Source organism: Lepus europaeus, chromosome 20, assembly GCF_033115175.1.
Source record: "Lepus europaeus isolate LE1 chromosome 20, mLepTim1.pri, whole genome shotgun sequence".
Lineage (NCBI taxonomy): Eukaryota > Metazoa > Chordata > Mammalia > Lagomorpha > Leporidae > Lepus > Lepus europaeus.
The window spans coordinates 46,594,124-46,615,483 of NC_084846.1; the positions used below are offsets into that span (position 1 = coordinate 46,594,124).

Consider the following 21,360-nt stretch of genomic DNA (forward strand, 5'->3'; position numbering starts at 1 on the left):
TTTTCTTTGGCTCAAAGTGCATCCAGGGAGCCCATTCTGTGGGCTATCGTTTTTTTCCTGGTATCCACAGTTAGATTATCTGAGGCTATCCTTCGGTGAATAGTCTGCTAACTACTTGCAGTTTCTCCTCATTTCAGCGGGCTGTATCACAGCTGCCAGCATGTCCTACTGTCACATGTTTATTGAGCTTGTCAGATGCATGCGATAAAAATACGGCTCCAGGGCAAACACTGATTCTGTTCCCACAGGGAGGGAGTTGTATGTGGCCATTCTCTTAAAGCCCTCCTAATGTTCTCTCATTTTAAGAAATTCTGCCTTAAATAATCAAAGACATCTGCCAAAAACATTTCTCTCTGCAAACAGCAAGCAGAGTCATTGCTGCTGCTATAGCTGGCAAATGACAGCTTAGAAATTAGAGCCAGGGAGAACGAAATGGCTGGTTACTGAGAACTGTGAAAAAAATGGGAATCAGGAGAAATTTTGGAAAATTCATAAGCCAAGGAAACATATATAGGAACTGTTCTTAAAATGTTTAGGAAAGGTGTGGAGGTCACAAAGTAGATTGTGAGTATTTAATTAAAAAGCATGACACTCCTTTTGCAAAGGAATATTACATCATCACTTCTTTTTGTCCTTCTCTGAAACAGTAGACTATCATGTGATACTATCATGTGGTTAATTGGGAGAAAAGTGGTATTTCATCTTATGGCAATCGTTGGCTTTAAGTGTTTTCACGTGCAAGCATTTTCTGTTCATTTTGGAACCATATCAGTTTTTTCTTACATTGGTAACGAGCAATGTAGTAAAGTCCCTGAAGAAAACAGACCATAAGGACACTCTGAGTTTTCTTTTAGAACACCCAGATGTGTTAATACTTAGGTTACAAACAAAAGAAAATTCTGTCTTCAGTTCTGAAATTTCAGTTAAGAATTTTTCTCCCTTTAAAAACATTTTGAATGTCCAACTTTTATATAAATGGTGAAATTGGTTAAGAAACCAGCAAATACAAGGTCCTATTCATTTTCAACAACTTTATTGAGAATATTTTGCAAATTAGATTTTACAGTTTAACATTTTACATTAGAAATTTTATCTGCTACTACATAAGTTGCAAATATTTCAAAACACTACAGGAAATCCCTCATTTCTTTGGATTTTTCTGTTCCATGCTGAGCTCCTGAGACATATTTTTTCTTTCAGCTTCATTTTCATCTTCCTGTAAAATAAATTTTAGAAAATATTAAAATATAAACTTTAGAGAATTTATCAGTCACACTTAATACATTTTAATTACAATTTATCTGTGGGACTCTAAAGCATTGTGATTTCAGTAATCCTAAGGAATAATGGTAACATTATTTAACACATATTTAGAGTGGGTACTGTTTTATGCTACACATCAACTAAAATCTTCTATGCTATGCTTTCAAACGCAACCCATTTTATCAATGCTCTAAAAATTACTTTTTAAAACACCTGCCACTGAAAAGTGTTCTTTGTAGGGGGTGAGCCAGATATGTTTACTTCACTGTTTGATAAAAAACAATAAATTTAACTTCCAAGACACTTTATGTGCTTCAGCATGGCATTTTGGTCCCATCTAACATACTTTCTTGACAGGTCTGCCAATTTTCCAATTACTTGTACCACCATACGTTATCTGAAGATCAGTTAGGTCTAAAATAGGAAACATGGGGATGTCAAGTTGTGGAATGCTTACAATCTTCTACAGTTTCAGTTCTAAGTGGTGGCCTCATAACTCACAGCAGGGTCCTGTGGAATATGGTGAATAAATGAAGTGATATCATAATGTCTGCTACCACAGGAATGAAGTGCATCTTGTGTTCAATATTAAATTCTGCCCTTCAAAGTTAAAATAATGGGAGTCTGGAAAAATGTTTCACCTAACAATTTGTAACCCATCTCAGTGTTTATGTTTCTTCAACAATCCCAAATGCAAAGCAGACTTGCTTTTCTTTTACTTCTGGCTTGTCACACAAAATCACTAAAATTGAAAAGCATTACTAAATCTTTACTGAGTTAACTAAAAAATGAACAATACTTTTTTTTTTTTTTAGTATTTCTAGCAGCATTAAATGCATCATCCCATATCTCTGTACCTTGGAAAGCCACATTCAATTGAATTATATAATTGTTAAGCTCTGCTTCGTGAACTGACCTTACTAAAGTAAATGCAAATCAAGGAACATACACTGCTTTTCTCTGACAAACCACAAACCTTGCCTGTAACCATTAAGGGGAGAACATTCCTTTATCTACTTTGTCTCTCTAAACACAACAGCAACTGTGATTTAGATTTTGTCAACACCAGGCAAGTGCAGAAATGACCAATACTACCAACCAATCTCAGTCATTACAGATATGTAGAACACCAGGGATGGTGCTTTGAATATCACTTTGGCAATACATCGTTAACGTAATTTCACAAGAAAAATAGCTACTTCATGTCACTCAATTTTTTTTCTCAATGGATCTTTAGTGAATAGATTCAATTATGTTTAATTGATTCCTGAAGATTAATGAACAGGCGGTTTCCAGGTTTAGACAAAAGTTCCTAGAGTTTACATTTTAATTACATCCTACTGAAAAACAAATCTTACTCCACACTTTTCACTCTTTTCCAGAACATGTTAAGTCAGCAGGTAAAGATGGCAAGAAACAATGTTAAGTAGCACTGAATTTGTCACTGTGTTCCTCAAGGCAGGGTTTTGTCTTTTTTGTCATATATTTCTACCATCTAACTGGGGACTCTTAGTATACAGTTGGATTCTGAACTATAGTATGTTTTCTGAACTATGTGAAACAGGGAGTAAGACCTGAACACAATGCAGGTCTGCCAGAACTCATGTCACCTGGAAAAACATAAAAATGCTCCTTTTCAGGAGTCATACTTCCAGCAATCTTGACTTACTGTAACAGCACTGAACACAGAAATAAGAAAAGAAGTTTGAAGGAACACACCTTTCTTTATGCTGAGGATTTGTTTTATAACATCTTGCCATTTTTATACTTTCAAATAATTGTATAAATAATATGAGCCAATCCTTTTCTTCCTTTACACAATGAGAGCTGTGATCGGGATGAAGAAAAGGGAGGAAAAAAGGCACTCAACACTAAATGCTGGGACATAACATTAAAATTGCTATTGTATAACATCATCTAGATGATAGCAATAGATTTTACCATAGGAAAGTATTAGAATTTGACCCACTAAAGCTCCAGTAAGAATTGTTTTTATAAGTGTTAATCTGTGTATTTAACATTACAGGTCAATTTTTATAAAAATCTTAAATGTAGTTCAAAATTAATAAAATAATTAAGGTAGTTCAGGCAACAAATCAAATATTGACAAATGACAGCATAATGAATAAAATTACAGAAGCTTTTTATCAAAGCATTTCTTTACTAGCGGATATTAAAGATGAACAAGAATTTCTTCTGATTGATAGCAGGCCTTTTTTCACTCTGCTGAGATAAGACATCTGTTTCCCAATGAAAGAAGACCCTTGCTACACGGATCATTTTCCTAGTGACAGCCCTGACAAGTTTGACATTTGTTTCATGAAGTGTTCTGAAACAGCCAGCAAGAAAATTTACCCTTTGAGACTACTGGAAAGGAGACAGGCTTACCTCTTAATGTGTAAGCTTGTTAACTCATACTCCAGAAAACATGTTGATTGTGACAACCCTGCCAATCTGCTAGTTACATGTGAATTTCAAGAATGTGCATTCACACAATACATCTATAATACCAAGCAATTAAATGTGCTTGCTTAGTCTTCTTGCTCTTTTGTTCACTGACAGAATTATAGTGAGATCAATCACTTCCAGGCTCACTTGGACCATGTGGAAATGGTCTAATGCTCCAGGTTGGCAATATGAGATTGTAAGAGTTATTCAAATAGGGAAATAAGTAAAAACACTGCAAACTACATCCCTCTTACCACTGATTAAAACTTGCAAGATTTTTACTAAAATGTTATTCAGCTTGTGCCATCAATTTTGAATAGAGGAATCCTCTTACTTTTCCTCATTTACAGATAGGATTTAATTTTTTTTAGAATAGTTCAAATAATTGATGCCAACTATTAAAACTTCTTCATCCTTCTTTTCGTTTCTCTTAAGAGGAAGCACCTTTAAGCAATCGCCGATTATTTTAGCTCCTGGGATTTTTTTTTTTTAAAGATTTATTTTACTTGAAAGTCACAGTTACACAGAGATAGAAGGAGAGGCAGTGAGAGAGAAAGAGAGAGAGAGAGAGAGAGAGAGAGAGGTCTTCCATCGGATGGTTCACTCCACAGATGGCCACAATGGGCAGAGCTGTGCCAATCCGAAGCCAGGAGCCAGGAGCCTCTTCTGGGTCTCACACACAGGTGCAAGGGCAAGGACTTGAACCATCTTCTACTGCTTTCCCAGGCCATAGCAGAGAGCTGGATTGGAAGTGGAGCAGCTGGGTCTCGAATTGGCACCCATTTGGGATGCCGGCACCGCAGGCGGCGGCTTTACCCGCTATGCCATAGCACCAGCCCCAGCTCCTGGGATTTCTATCACTCAAGTGTATTTGGACCCAAATTATGAGTACAAGTGACTCTATGTTTACACTGTGTACTGTTGATTTTTTTTTTTTTTTGTACTGCAAACTTTTAAGTGATTTCTTTTAAAGGAAAGATTATATAAAGGGACAACTTTCCTCTTTCCATTATATTTTTATGACGACAATCTAAGTAATTGTAGAGTGGAGAGACCTGGTCAATACCACCTTAACCAAAAGATTCAGGTTACCATTAGGTAATATTAATACTAACCCCCTGATATGATGGCTTACATGGGCTCAACACTCTTGTTTGTGCCATCATTCCTAATATGTACAACCTCAATACAATCAAGAGACTAAGAGGACATGACAGTTAAATGCATAGTGGAATCCTGCCCATATAAAGGACACCACTGGGAAATTGGATAGAATTTGAATATGGTCTATAGAGTAGTCGGTAACATACCAATGTTAACTTCCTGTTTTTAGTAATTGTACTACTTTATATAAGATTATAACACTATAGGAAACTAAATAAAGGGCAAATGGGAATTCTCTTCTACTGCTTCTGCAATTTTTCTCTAAGATATGTTAAATTAAGATGATTAAAAAACCAGAAAAGAAAAATGGCTCCCGAATGACAGCTTTCTAAATTCAAATCAAGAAAATAAAATGTATAGGTAAGGTTTTATAAGGAGAAGAAGGCATATGGTCTAGACATTAAGGCACCAGTTGGGACTTTTGTGTCCTACATGAGAGTGACTGGGTTTGACTCCTGTCTCTGCTCCTGATTCCCACATCTTCCAACATGAGCTCTGGGAGGCAGCAATTGATGGTTCCTGAGGTCCCATCCCTGCTACCCACATGGGAGAACTAGACGGGGTTCCTGGCTCCTGGCTCCTGGCTCTGGCCCCGGCCCAGCTGTTATGAGGACCTTGGGAGTAAACTAGTGGATGGAGGCTCTCTTTTCTGTTTCTCAAACCAGAAATAAATAAATAAAAGATTTTATAAGGAAAAAAATCCAAAGTATCTGGCCCCTATACTGACATATACAGCTAAAATAAATTGCTTGGTTTCTATTACCCTATTTAAAATTCCTTTGCTAAGTACCAAAAATGTTCACAATGGGAGCTGGTGCTGTAGCATAGTAGATTTGGCCCCCATCTGTGGCACCTGCATCCCAAATGGGCGCTGGTTCATGTCCTGGCTGCTCCATTTCCGATCCAGCTCTCTGCCTGAGAAAGCAGTGGAGAACCACCTAAGTGCTTGGGTCCCTGCACCCACGTATGAGACCCAGAAAAAGCTGCTGGCTCCTGGCTTCCATCTGTCCCAGCCCTGTCCATTGCAGCCATTTGGGGAGTGAACCAGTGGATGGATGACCTCTCTCTGTTTCTCCTTCTCTCTCTCCCTGTAACTCTGTCTCTCAAATAAAAATAAATAAATCTTAAAAAAAAAAAAAAGTTGATGTTGAGTAAAAATAAAACGTTCACAATGGTGATGTTACTGATTTTTATTTTCTTGTCTGTGCTTTCTTACATTTTCTTACTTTTCCACTATGAACATGATTACTTTCACAATCAGAAAACATAAGATTTCTTTCAAATACCTTTATAATCTACATTTACAAAAAGAATGATGTTAGTTTCTTTTACACAGGAAAGATAACTACTGGGACAACAGTAAAATGAAGGAAGAAAGTGTAGTCACAATTAACTTAAAATGTTTCTGTTTTCTTAAGATATTTTCTATTTTAAATATTTCTTTGACTAATTAGAGAAGAATCAGTTAATAATAGTTGGATTCAAGTTGATATTCAAATTATCTTCATGCTTTAATAATGGTCCTTATAAAATATAAATATGAACAACTTTTAGAAAAAAAAAATCACCTGCAACCTCTTCTAACTATTGGCAGTTATAGAACAAGGACAAGTGAAGAAAAGCAATACATACAATACAGTTTCAATCTGTGGTCAAAAACTACCGTCCTTTATTCATGTAAAATATACATCAGATGTAACTCTTACTAGCTCTTAAGACCCTGCTTTAATACAGAAAATATGCCAGTGCTGCACAACAAGAAAAAATTTATCTTAATAACTGGAAAACTACAGATGATAATGAAAATGTTTTAGGCAAAATGAGCAAGCTGCATGCTTCAGACTAAAATTAATTAGAGTTTTTAATGTTTTGAAATTCCACCATAATTCTTTAAATGGTGCATTTACTCCATAGTAATAAACACTTGGATCATTAAGTAAAGTGCAAAATGTGTGTGATGTGCTACATTTAACAACCTTTGGCCTTTTTTTCCTGCAGTTCTACATTCAGTTTTCCAAGGCATTGAATAAGCAATTGAAGACCACAATTAAATTTCCTGACTTTGCATATTTTAGATTCTTATTTCATTTACTACAAAAGGCAATTAATCTACCATTTTACAACTGATTTCCAACTTTAGTGGGCCATGATAGATACTGAAATGAACTTACAAGAAATGCTTAATTAAATTTACTGTAAAAAGCATAAGTAAGGACAGAAGTTGCATATCTAATTAGAAATTCCAGTGTTACATTATAAAATTAAAGTAACATGGGGCCTTTTTAATAAACCCAGTTCAAACACATATGTTATTATGCTGAATGCGTCTACTTTGCACATTTATACCTGTTTTCTCTACTTGGTGATTCACATACAAGATGGGCAATTAAGAATCTCCCTACATTTACCATTACAAAATTATCTCCATTATTTCATCAGCAAATAAGAGAGAACAAGGACAGCAGTGAATTTCCCACTTCATGTATGAGAATACAAAAATACAGTGTTTCATATCAAGAGATTTTCAGGTTGGATAAAAATCACTGATTGGCTCATTAAAATTTTCAGATAATTACATGCACAGAAACATACATGCTTAGTATACTTAGAAATTAGTAATCTCTAAATTCATTAAACCAACAGGAAAATATGTTATGTAATATATTTTATTCATTCATGCTTATATAAGCAATAGCCATAATACTGGACTCGGCCGTTGTGGAAGCAGTGCCTTCTTCAATAGAATGTGATAGTACTTTGTTTAGCCTTCACTGGACAACAAGGATATTAAGGTGACACATACTGAATTATATGGATTAGGAGAAAAAATTTTATTTGGTTAGTAAGGCTTTAAGGTTCATTTTTTTCATAACTTTCATGCTGCCATTAGAGAAATCATAATCATAGGCCATCTTAATCATACCACAATAAAAAAATAAGAGAAGCTACTGAAAATATAATTTTGTATTCCATTGTTGAGTCTTGATGATCTAAGCAACTCACTTCACTGTCAAAGAAACAAATATAATTAATATAAATAATAACAATCTTAATGCTGATATAGAACAAAGAGAAGATCTCCAAAAAGTAAAAAATAATATTTAATGAAAATGATATTATGCATATAACTTGATCTTAATGAATCAAATTTATAAGTTACAAAGTAAAGGCTATAGTTTATATTAATATATAAACAGTATAATTTAAAGTATTCTGATACTTCAAATTCTTCCAATATCATTATTTCTGGGACTTGATAAACAATTTTAGACTGTTAATTTTGAGACTAAGAAACAGTTTAGTGTCTAAATTACTCTGTCAAGCAGGAAATTGTCAAAGTATTCCTCTTAACAGCCACAGCAAGTTCAAAGATGGGCTTTAGGGTGATCTGGAAGGAACCCCAAGATGTATGGGGTAAGTCTCTCTCATTCTCTTTCATATCGCCTTAGGGTAATCAAATCGTTGAATAGTAAAGAGTAAGAGATCTTACCTAACTCTCCATTCTAAATATGAAAATTCAGATCACTAGACTGACAAAAATCTGAAATAAATTTCTTCACCAGACTCTTAAAACTGCCTAATGACTATTCCCTGAGCGGTCTCCTAAACTCAAATGATGTAAAAATACTATGTTAAAGGAAAAACAGTACTTTATACCCTAATGTGATGCGCTGTGAAGTGACGTCACCTCTGGTCTGGTCGCTGGTAGCCTCACAGTAATGTGCAATCTAAGCCTAATCATGAAAGAATATCAGACAAACTCAAACTGAGGGACATTCTGCAAAATAACTGGACAGTACTCTTCAAAGGTGTCAAAGTCATGGGAGACTTTAAAAGAGACTAAGAAACTACCATACAGTAGCAACCTACCATATACTAGCAAAGATTTAAGGATATACGATAATGAAATGAAATAGGAGATCCAAGACTAGAGAAAGGACACTAGTGGCAACACTGGTAGAATCCAAAAAATTCTATGATTTACTTAATAGTATTCACTAAGGTTAATTTCTTAGTTTGATAATTTTTTTATCCTTACATAAAATGTCAACATGAGGAGTAGCTGGGTAAAGAGTATAAGAAATCTCTTCATATTATTTTAGCAACTCTTTTAAAGGCTAAAATATTGCAATGTAAAAAGTAAAAACATCCAAACACCAAATAATCTCCGTTGGATAATTCAGAACAAGTACATTTTGGTTTCAAGTACTCAACAGTTACACAGAGGCAGTCACTGTTACCAATAATGGGATTTTCAGCATTTCGGTAATATAGGTAGCTCATTCCTGACTCCTCACTACAAATCAGTATCTATTGCCTGCCAGTAAAATCATACAGACATTCAGTAATAGTGATGATGTTTCACACAAGAAACTGAATGTTGTGTTTTCTGGATTCATGCAGTTTAAGACCAGGAAGTGGGCCAGCGCCGCAGCTCAATAGGCTAATCCTCCACCTTGCGGCGCCGGCACACCAGGTTCTAGTTCTGGTCGGGGTGCTGGATTCTGTCCCGGTTGCCCCTCTTCCAGGCCAGCTCTCTGCTGTGGCCAGGGAGTGCAGTGGAGGATGGCCCAAGTGCTTGGGCCCTGCACCCCATGGGAGACCAGGTTAAGCACCTGGCTCCTGCCATTGGATCAGCGCGGTGCGCCGGCCATAGCGCACCGGCCGTGGCGGCCATTGGAGGGTGAACCAACAGCAAAAGGAAGACCTTTCTCTCTGTCTCTCTCTCTCTCTCACTGTCCACTCTGCCTGTCAAAAAAAAAAAAAAAAAAAAAAAAAAAAAAAGACCAGGAAGTACTTAAGCTAAAAAAAAAAAAAGGGGGGGGGGGGGGGAAGGACAATGAAAGAAAAGAAATTTCTCCACAGAAGCATCATTTGATCTAGGACTGACTTAATTGTATATAAATGTGAAAACAAAGTGAAAATATTAGGCAATCAACACCTAAAGAATCATTTTGCTCTCTCTGCCCTGGTTTTTTGGTAATCCATGGACAGACTTGATTTTGTTGATTAAATACTCTTCTCATTTTAGAGAAGTCTGGAATAAATTTTGTTCCTTGACTCACATTAAGCATTTTTAAAGATGATCAGTCTTCTTAGAACTATACATATGAAATCTGTTCTCTTTATATCAATAAAAACAAATAAAATAAATTTTAAAAACTGCTTAAAAAATGAGATGTCTTAAACCTTAAAGTAACTTCTATTCAAAGTGTCCTTCCTTTCTTTATACCAAAAACTTTTATTAAACAATGATTGTATTCCAGATCAGGAGAGTTTTTAAAAATAATTAACATTCTACAGAGTTGGGCTATGACATCAAAATAATATAACTTCCTTCATGCCCAAATATTAGTACCATTAATCATTACAACAAGGATTTCTCAGTGTAACTTACATTGCTCCTTTATTAAGATAAACTTAACATCAAAGACTACACCTTTCAGAAATAGTTATGTTCAAAAAGTGAATTTTTAAAACTACTCAAGTGCACATATTAAGTTTCTTAAAATATCTTGTTTCAAGCTGAGTGCCATTTTCCCCAGAGTGAACCCATTAATCTTCATGGTTTTATTGAAAATTAATAGCTCATTAGACATTCAAGTAACACTTTTCCTATGGAACATTAATTTTTCATGAATTAAAAGAGTTGATTTTGCTTCAAGAAAAATTAAAAATTATTATTTTAGGAAATTCCATAAAAAGAAATTCTCCAATAACAGCATTTCATAATGACTGTCAAAAGTAACAACTGTGTTTCCACATATTGAATTTGTAAAATATTTCTTATCGCTTCTACATTTATTTATTTTTTTAAGAGAAAATGACTAAATGGTTTAAACTCATCATATTTAAAAACATCCTCAGGGATGGCGCCGCGGCTCAACAGGCTAATCCTCCGCCTAGCGGCGCCGGCACACCAGGTTCTAGTCCAGGTCGGGGCGCCGGATTCTGTCCTGATTGCCCCTCTTCTAGGCCAGCTCTCTGCTATGGCCCGGGAGTGCAGTGGAGGATGGCCCAAGTGCTTGGGCCCTGCACCCGCAAGGGAGACCGGGAGAAGCGCCTGGCTCCTGGCTTCAGATCAGCACAGCGCATTGGCCATGGTAGCCATTGGAGGGTGAACCAACGGCAAAAGGAAGACCTTTCTGTCTCTCTCTCTCACTGTCCACTCTGCCTATCAAAAAAATAAAAATAAAAAAATAAATAAAAACATCCTCCGATTCACAAAAGCAGGTCACTTGGCAAGTATTAAATCACTTACAAAGCTGGCCTGGAAATGTATTCGTTTAACCAATGGTTTCTATGCTCAGTTAGTTATTTGCTAGGTATAGAAATTTTCCAGTATTTCTTAATTTAGGTTATGACATTAAGAAAATATTACTTCATAGAATGGTATTTTCAAACATCTCATTTAAAAATAGATATCCAATAAGATTCATCTTCGATTAAAAATGTTGGGTATTAAAAAGCCTGATATATAAGACAGACCCTGTCTTATGGAGCCTATAGTTTGTGGCCCAAACTATCAATTACTGAAATAACTGCATCACTGCAATTATGACATATTCAATGAAAGAAAAACACAGTGCTTTAAGACTTGTATGAAAAGACCTTAAAGTCTCCATCCTCCAAAAAAATGACTAACATATTGAGATCTGAAGGAAAAGGAGCTGTCCAGGCAGAGAATAAGGGAAGAATATTCTAAGTAGAAGGATCAGTAGAAAGGTTAAGTCAGCCAAAGCCCAGTGAGAGACAGGAAGACAGCAAGAAACGATGTGGGAAGGCAGGCAATACTGCTTTAATAGTTAGTTCTAGGGTTACCCACTGCTCATCTACTTACCATGTTCTTTATATTTTTGTCCTGTTTCTTCTGTGCAGTTGTGAAACGGAGGAATCTTGGGCTTTGTGGTCAGGCACTGGCAAATCAAGATTCATACCCTACGCATATCACCTAAAACCACTTTGAAGAAAACATTTATCTTTTCCTAGACCTCTTCTGTAAAATAATAGCAACTACTTCAGACAGCATGAAAGAAGATGTGAGGAGCCTAGCACAAATTCTGGCCCAGAGAAAGAACCTCTAGGGACCAGCGCTGTGGCATATTGGGTAAAACCACCGCCCGCAGTGCTGGCATCCCATATGGGCACCGGTTCTAGTCCTGGCCACTCTACTTCCGATCCAGCTCTCTGCTATGGCCTGGGAAAGCAGTAGAAGATGGCCCAAGTCCTTGGGCCCCTGCACCTATGTGGGAGACCCAAAAAAGCTCCTGGCTTCGGATTGGTACAGCTCCAGCCATTGTGGCCAACTGGGGAGTGAACCAGCAGATGGAAGACCTTTCTCTCTCTGCCTCTCCTCTCTCTGCGTAACTCTTTCAAGTAAATAAATAAATCTTTAAAAAAAGAAAGAAAGAAAGAAAGAACCTCTATTCCTTGGTTCCCCTCCTCACTCTCCCAGGCTAACTTTATGATAGGTTTTAACCATCAGGACTACCGATATGGAGGAAAGTAGTGGAGATCCTCTTTAAAAACAGCGCTTGCATAGCTGTAATAATCACAACTGTGCTGTTAAATAGAACCTATTCCAATTATGTCTCTTTAATTCCTAACTCTTTTAATTTCAACTGTTTGTATAGTCATAGAATTGTTTGTATTACTCAAAGATAACAAGTATAAAAAATAAATTAACTGAGTTAATGATTACACTCAAACATATCCACTTATATGCAATAATTAGGAAGAGGCTAATATTTAAATAATTCCTCAAAACTACACCATGAGCATTTGATTACCATTTTTGATTAAAGTTCTTCCCAGAGTTAACCTATAGACTGCATAATCTTGTCACTGTAGATGAATGCAAATTAGTGCCTTTTATCCTTGAATAAAGTGACAATCCTAACAAAGTGGTTAAACTGAAAACAGTCTTGGAAATCTAGGTAGGACCAAAATATAAGAATAATAAATACTCATAATGATTTGGTTTAGAAATTAGACAAATACAGTTTATCAAAGTGGCTTAAGGACTTTTTGCATGATTGCTTTAAAGGAAACAGACACAGTCCACAACTTTACAGATAAAAAGCATTGTTTAAATGTCTACATAAACATATGGTAAATACAAGGATATTTCAGAGATCTAGGTAAAACTCTTGATTCCAGTCCCTCAGAGTGGTCTGTACCATTCAATTGCTTAAACACAAATTCTAGGCATATTCCTTAATTCCTTTCTCTCATACTCCACAGCTAACTCCTACTGTCTTGTCCCAAAAAGGAATCTAAAATCTGTCCAGTGCTATATCCATTGTTACTTTCTTCTCCTTCTCCTTCTTTCTCCTTCTTCTTTTTCAAGATTTGAAAGTCAAAGTTACAGAGAGAGGGGGGGGGGCAGGAGAGAGGAAGAGAGGAAGAGAGGGAGAGAGGGAGGGAGGGAGGGAGAGAGAGAGAGAGATCTTCCATCCATTGGTTCAATCCCCAGATGGCTGCAGTGGTCAGCACTGGGCCAGGCTGAGCCAGGAGTTTCTTTCAGGTCTCCTACATGTGTGCAGGGCCCAAACACTGGCCATCTTCCACTGCCCTTCCCAGGCCATCAGCAGGGAGCTGGATCAGAAGTGGAGCAGCCAAGACATGAACTGGAGCCCATGTGGAATGCTGGCACTGTAGGCAGTGGCTTTACCTGCTATGGCACAATGCCAGCCTCATTGTTACAATCTTAACTCAAAGTATCATGGAGGCATTGGTTTTGGTAAGACAAAAATCATATCACAACCCACTCTTGCTCAAAATTCTACAATAGCTTCACATCAGAAGTAAAATCCAAACTCTATCCATTGCCTAGGAAGTACCCATCACATATGTGGTTTTATCTTGTATAGTTCTCCATGTGTTCACCTAGCTGTAGCTGAACTTCTCTCTGATTCCTGACCAAACTGTACTAGCCCTATCTTCTCTGTCCTTGATTTTGTTTCTCATTACATACATGTCAGTCATAGAAGAGTTATTCCCATTCCTACTGAATAAATTGAAGATTGATGACATTAAGAAACAACTCTTGGTCATACATCTAAAATTATTAGAGAAGAGAGGGTTCAAACTCAGCCCTTTCTGATTTCCTGGGGAATTCTCTTTTCAACATATATATGTGTATAATGAGAACTGCTTAGGACTGATAAATTTTAAAAGCTTCACATATTTTCCTAAAATCAGTCCAGTGGATGCCTGAAACCTCAGGTAGCACCACACCTATGTATACTATGATTTCACTTATAAATACTGTATGAGTCAGTATTTTGACTCAACAATGAAATATATGACAGAAGTTACCTATGAAAGAATGAGGCTTATTGTGGCTTATGGTTTTGGAGGTTCACAGTCCAATACTCGACAGGCACCACTTGTTCAGCCATCTGGTGAGGCCAGAAAATAGCAATGACAGAGTACAAGTGGAGGAGGAATTGTGTGGTGAGCTAGGAATCAGAGAAGATGATGGGCCCAACTCAAGTTTTTGTTTGTTTGTTTGTTTGTTTTTTGCACAGGGCTCAATGTTTAATATCTCCAGCTTCTTAGACCTTGTGATCACCACAGGAAAGGAGGGATGTAAACACCACTTATCTCACCTCTTACCATTTCCATACAGGAGACTGAGGCATATTTTCCAGCATCACTGGGGTACCCTTGCCTACTTCTTCTGTTTAAGAAACAAACAAACTGTACTGCAGGTCAGTGCTACAAATCGCAAATAACTATGCAGTGAGGAGCAAGGGATAGACATGTGGGCTGTATTGGGGAAGGAGCATAACAAAGAGACTCCCCCAGCTGTTCCCCTCTTCAAACCCCAAGTCATTCCTTCTTCCATCTCTCAGCCCCAGGACAGGCTGAGGAGAGGAACACGTCAGAAAGGTGAACTGGTAGAATGGAGAGTTCAGGCCCCTCCCTACATTCTGCTTTTCCTCAGAGTGAGAATTGTGAAAAAGTCACAGGGAGCTGCTAAGTCAAGACAGCGTAAATCCTTTGCCAGTGGGGAAAAGGCCCAGCACAGCCTGCCATTCTCTGCAGCAGCACTAGTTCACTGGCTGCCCCAGTCCCAGTAACATTGTTGACTAAGGAGGTGGGGAGCCAGCAGTCACTGGCTCACTGTTCACAGACGTCCCCCACCAAGGGGCTACCGAAATCTCACTTGTCAGCTAACAATGGGAAGGAATAAGAGAAAACAAATAAATATTACTTGAATATAGCACCAAATAACTTATGTGACATCACTGGAGATAAGGAGGAAGTTGAGGGGGAGCCTCTGCTTCCCTGCTCTAACGACAAGGAATGGTAAACGGGATAGGGAAGGCAGCAAGGGTGTAAAAGGAGTCTTTTGAATCTAAGGGTCAAGTCTAGGTTCAGCCCAAGAACCAGCAAGAGGTCTAGAACCCACCCCCTACTCTTGCCAATAAAAATGCCCCAGGTCAAGGAACTCTTGATAGGCAAGGAGGCTGGGGAAGATGGCTGGAGTTGAGAGGTAAGCTGGGAAGCCATGTTCTTGAGCCTCACCTCAGGCTCCTCTGCCCCTCAAGTTGCTCCATCAACACACTGCTTCTCTCAACCAGTTCTGGGGACATCAGAGCTTGAAGATTTCATCCTCCTGGTCTCGTAGTGTCTGGGTCCAAGAGGTCTGGGTCAGTGACAGGACCTAGGACTGCTCGTTGTTGCATTCGAGGGGAGTTCAGCTGGAGACCTGCATCCTCCCCAGGTACCCTGCTTTCCCTCGTTTTCAGCTTCTGAGCAGCAGCTTTCTTTGACAGGCTGATCTGTGAATCCAGCTTTTTAAGGAAGTCAGAGGCAGAGAGATCATGGGTGGGTGTGGCCAGGTCCGGGCTAGGTGTGGGGAGGACTTCACCACTGGCATGTCCTGCACCTGTCTCTTGTTTCTTCCTCTCAGCTGGGTGTGGCCAGACGTCATCCTTACTTGGGTGTACATCTTCCTCTCCATCCTTCTCTTCCTCAGAATCCAAACCATTGAACAGGTCTCTGGGCTCTGTCAGGATGGGGACGTAGAGGGTTTTCTTCAGGAAGATGGAGTCATTTGTATAAAGGCGGTTTGCACGCTTAATCTGTTCCGTTGTCAACCCGTATTTGAGAGCTAGTCCAGTCAGGGTATCTCCGGGCTCCAACTGATGCTCTAGGCATCTTTCCCTCACTGGGGAGTAGGCCGATTGCACCAGGCTTCCATAAGAACGAGCCTGGCTCCCTTGAAGCAGTCCTGACGCCCCAACAGGGGGCTGTCTAGAGGGTGAAGCCATCTCCTCGCCCTGCTGACAGCTGGGGTTGCAACCTCTCACCTTTGAATTCTGGACACCCTCCTCAACACTCTTTCCTCAGTTTGCACCCAAGTTCAGTAGCCCGGCCTCGGGGCACCCCCATATCACAGCTCTGTCCGGTCCCAAGGCTCATCTGCTAGGGTCTGCAAAAAAAAAATCAGGCCCACTCCAGAGCCGTGGACGGACGAAGCGCGAGGAGACTGTGAGTTTGTAGCACACTTTCCACTCAAGAGAACGCTCAGTTCACATCAGACGGGTCACACCCTCAAATTCGGGGTCCGTATCAGGGTTCTTTTTCCTTCCAATGCTTCGAATCCGTCAAGATGCAAGGGCCCCGGATCCAGCAGAGTGGCAAGTTCTTTGAAAGACGACTTCATTTCCCAAAAGGCTTCGCCCCAACTCAAGTTTTATAACCATTTCTCTCAAGAGAACTATCTTCCAAGAGCAGGCCCCCAGTGACCAAAGAACATCTCACTAGACCTACCTTCTAAACATAAATGGATTAAGTTTCTATCCATTAGTTTCTGAGTTTACAAATTAAACATGCACATGAGTTCAGGAGACCTGAATGATTTGAATGAGCCAGTCTTGCACTAATGCAAGAGAAGATATTAGCCATGCATATGCATATGGAACAAGGGATAGAGCCCTATAGTAAAAATTAGCTCAGTATATCTAAGCATCATAAAATTTAAGATATATAGCGTGAGATAACATGTTAGGTGTGACCACGGAGGCCCATACTAGTTATTTGATTTACAGTGAAAAATCAATGGAGGGTTTAAAAATTTAAGTAACATGATTTGGTTTTAAGTTTTTAGCTCATTCTGGTTGCAGTGTAGAAAAAGAAGGGTAGAGGTTAGAGAAGAATAGAAATACGACAATAGAAGTAAGGCTATTGCAGTAGTTAAGGAAAATGGTGATTTGGACTATAGGAGGAATAGTGGGAATGGAAAGAAATATGGTATGCTTTGGAATTATGGCAGACAGACATGGGGAATAGTCAAAGGACGGTAATTAGGCATGATTCCTCTACTTCTGGCCTCCAAAAGTGGTGGTACTTAGATGGGAAATACTACTGAAGAAATAAATTGTGATGGGAGTGGAGAAGAATCAAGAAATCAAGAATTCTAGTATGACAACATTAAGTATGAGTGAGTATTTATCCAATCAATGGAAATGTCAGGTATACATCTGAATACATGAACTTAGATTTTGGGGGAAAGAATTTAAGAATGGTATTAAAAATCTTATATGAAATCATGTGAAATTCTATGCAATCATCCAGACATATATTAATACAGAAGAGTCCTTGTTTTTTATGATAAAACTTAGCCAAGAAGACTGAAAAACAGCTGCCAATGATGCATAAAGGAAAGGAGATCAGGAATGCATGGAGGTCACAGAAATCAAGGGAAAGGGAGTGGTGGACACTGTCAAATGACAGTGAGACGTTAAGTAACAGTTTATAAGCAGCAACTGTAAAGTGATATTAAAAAGAGTCATTTTGGTGAAGTAGTAGGCAACAAACCCTGTTCAAAATACTTTAAACAGGGAATGGAAGATGGTATTTTGGACTTCACCCTTCTTTAACTTTAGAACATGGGTATATCAGCTAGAGCTAGAGCTTGAATCATAATGGAAATAGCAAAAATTCATGGTGAAATCATTCCTGACACTCTTGAGCTGGTGATACTACTATCTCTGAGCTTTTTGTTCAGTGCTATGTTTTCTAACTCCTATAGGAAGGAGCTTCAAAAAGTTCATAAGGGGGTCTGACATTGTGGCACAGCAGATTAAGCTGCTGTTTACGATGCTGGTGTCCCATAAGAAGGTGCTGGTTCAAGTCCTGACTGTTTGGCCTCCAATCCAGCTCCTTGCTAACATGCCTAGGAAGGCAAGCAGAAGATGGCTCTAGTGCTTGGGCACCGGCCACCCACATAGGAGACTAGGTTGGAGTTACTGGCTCCTAGCTTTGGCCTGGTCCAGCTCCAGCTATTGCTGCCATTTGTTAAGAGAACCAGTAGTGGCCGGTGCCGTGGCTCACTAGGCTAATCCTCCGCCTGCGGCGCTGGCACACGGGTTCTAGTCCTGGTTGGGGTGCCAGATTCTGTCCTGGTTGCTCTTCTTCCAGTCCAGCTCTCTGCTGTGGCCTAGGAGTGCAGGAGGATGGCCCAAGTCCTTGGACCCTGTACCTGCATGGGAGACCAGGAGGAAGCACCTGGCTCCTGGCTTCGGGTTGGCGCAGCACACCAGCTGCAGCGCATTTTGTGGGGGGTGAACCAACGGAAAAGGAAGAACTTTCTCTCTCTCTCTCTCTCTCTCACTGTCTAACTCTTCCTGGCAAAAAAAGAGAAAGAGAGAACCACTAGACAGAAGATCTTACTCTCTGTTGTCTCTCTCTGTTGCTCTGCCTAAAATAGAAAAGATTAGTTCATGCAAAATCTGTATTACAAAGAAACTGTATATGAATTTCAATTTTTTGGCACCAGAATAAATTTATCTTTTAATCTCACTTTCCACAAACTTTTTGATGTACCCTTGCACTTAATCAAACCTTTTTTGCAGCATAAAAGTATAACTCCCACCTCACACAACACGTATGTTCTCTATCTTGCTTTTTCAGCTTTCAGTATGAATAAAAATAAATAAAAAAGAGTTGTGGCATTGATTTACACAAAGAGTAAGTCAACTGCATTTATTTTAAACAATATTTTTCAACTTCTCATTTGGATTTCCAAGCCCTGTTTATGATAGAAATTACTAATAGAAAGCTGACTATATAGTAAAAGGAAAACTCTTGCACACAGCAGAGTTCTATATTCTTGTTAAAAATGTGCATTTATGTTACCTCATACCCACAACTACAGATAGACAAATCCAAGTTCTCGTCCAAACTTCAGTTTAGACTTCTGAGAATTATCTGTACTTGACTATAATCAGGAAGTATGCAATATTTTGTGCTCCACATATTTTTAGTGAACATTTCCAATTTTGAGGAAAAAGAAAAACTGGAGGTCTTTCTTGAGCAGAAAACTATTTAGAAATTTTTCTTAGAAAAAAAATGGGCGCAATAGTTTCTGGGGAAGGTATGAGGACAAGGCATGAGTCTCTGAAAGAATGGGAGATAATAAACATATTTACAAAAAATTATTAAAGAAGTAAAGAGATTCTTTTCAAAGGAGCAAAGATATTTCTTATCTGGTATTACTATGATTGATATAATCCTCAAAACTAAGTTTCAGATTACACCATAGTAATATCACAAAACTTGGTCTGATAACATAATTTTATACTGTGTATATAATATTCTATTGGAGGAATGTATACATTTTGGCTATATGTATCAAAAACTGTCAAAAACAGACTTTCATAAGACTAGATTTTCCAATACACATTAATACAATAATGTATTTAATCTAATAATAGTTTATGATGAAAAATTTATGCTCAAAACATTCAAAAGTTTATCCATCATGTTTTTTAAAAGAGTGATTTGAGCCGACGCCATGGCTCAACAGGCTAATCCTCTGCCTTGTGGCACCGGCACACCGGGTTCTAGTCCCGGTTGGGGCGCCGGATTCTGTACCAGTTAGACCCTCTTCTAGGCCAGCTCTCTGCTATGGCCCGGGAGTGCAGTGGAGGATGGCCCAAGTGCTTGGGCCCTGCACCCCATGGGAGACCAGGAGAAGCACCTGGCTCCTGCCATCGGATCAGCGCGGTGCGCCGGCTGCAGCGCGCCGGCCGCAGCGCGCAGGCCGCAGCGGCCATTAGAGAATGAACCAACGGCAAAGGAAGACCTTTCTCTCTGTCTCTCTTTCTCACTGTCCACTCTGCCTGTCAAAAAATAAATAAATAAATAAAAGAGTGATTTGAACACAAAATACGATTTCATACTTTCCTCAGCTTACTTCCTGATACTAGTCCAACAAGTTCAAAATATGGTAATAGCTAATGTATACAACGGAGGTGAAAGAAAAAATTAGAAGGCTTTTTGGAAAAAATTATGTAGGTTCTCTGTCTTTAATGTGCTGTACATTGCTATTTAATGCTATAATTAGTAATCCAATGGTAGTTTTTTCACTTTATGTTGCTATATGGGCAAAATGTTGAAATCTTTACCTAATATATACTAAACTGATCTTCTGTATACAAAGAGAATTGAAAATGAATCTTTACATGAATGGAAGGGGAAAGGGAGCGGGAAAGGGGAGGGTTGCGGGCGGGAGGGAAGTTATGGGAGGGGGGAAGCCATTGTAACCCATAAGCTGTACTTTGGAAATTTATATTCATTAAATAAAAGTTAAAAAAAATTAAAAAAAAATTAGAAGGCTTCATATTCTGACATAAATTTACTACTTTAATTAAATAAGATTATAGTAATATTCCATCTACCTATAATATGTTACTCTCCATGTTTGTATATTTCATTGTGGTACAAATAAAGCATAGTTATTTCATTAGGAAGGTCATTCTTTAAATAGTTGATGAAACTAAACTATATGAATATAAATTACTGCTATAAAATTGCTATGGAACTGTGCTAATTGCATTTGAGTAATACTAATTATAAAACGAGAAAAGTCTTTCTGTATTTATAACAACTGATTCAGCAACTTTCTATTATCATAAAAATAATTAGGAAATGCTAGTCTTTTTTGTCCTTAGTGAACTAATCGCATAATCAACATTTTGAAGAACTACTTTTTTTTGGTCTAGTTAACTTTATATCAGAAATGATGATATCATAGGAGCTTTTTAAAAAATGTTAATTTTTCAGATATGAAGTTGTATGTACACAAGAATCATTTTTACTCCTGGAATCTCAATGGAACAGAGGGAGAGAGAACAAGTGAGAATATATACTTGCAACAGGGTTGGAATCAAGTGAAGACTGATTTCAATTCACATTCTCAAAAACATCAAGAATACTTGCTGAGAACCACCAAACCAGTTTAGTTTCCCTGCTATTTATTTTAACAGTACCTTGGGTTTGTCCTCTATAGCTCCCATGTCACATTTACATCTATTTACATCTATTTACACCTGACAGGATATACGCATCAGGAGGGCAAGGATTATGTCATGACAGGTATACCACAGCATTTCCAGAAACTATCACTGGGCATTAATACTTAGAAGGTATTCGGCCGGCGCCGCAGCTCACTAGGCTAATCCTCCG

General features: G+C 38.3%; 2 protein-coding genes across 5 annotated transcripts in view; both read right to left on the reverse strand.

Moving 5' to 3' along the window:
- Positions 1-1,016: 1,016 nt before the first annotated feature.
- The window catches only part of PHF14 (PHD finger protein 14), a 186,945-nt gene continuing 166,601 nt past the window's right edge, over positions 1,017-21,360 (reverse strand). For all 4 annotated transcript variants that reach the window (XR_009864568.1, XM_062178170.1, XM_062178169.1 and 1 more), the window contains one exon: positions 1,017-1,216. Coding sequence is in view for 3 of the 4 variants with exons in the window: in XM_062178170.1 (XP_062034154.1) it covers positions 1,142-1,216 (75 nt within the window). In the remaining variant the exon portion in view is untranslated. The remainder of the gene's footprint in view (positions 1,217-21,360) is intronic.
- On the reverse strand, positions 15,150-16,160 carry LOC133749858 (lysM and putative peptidoglycan-binding domain-containing protein 1-like). Its single transcript, XM_062179217.1, has one exon. The coding sequence runs from the start codon at positions 16,158-16,160 to the stop codon at positions 15,495-15,497; it is 666 nt and encodes a 221-aa protein (XP_062035201.1). The 3' UTR covers positions 15,150-15,494.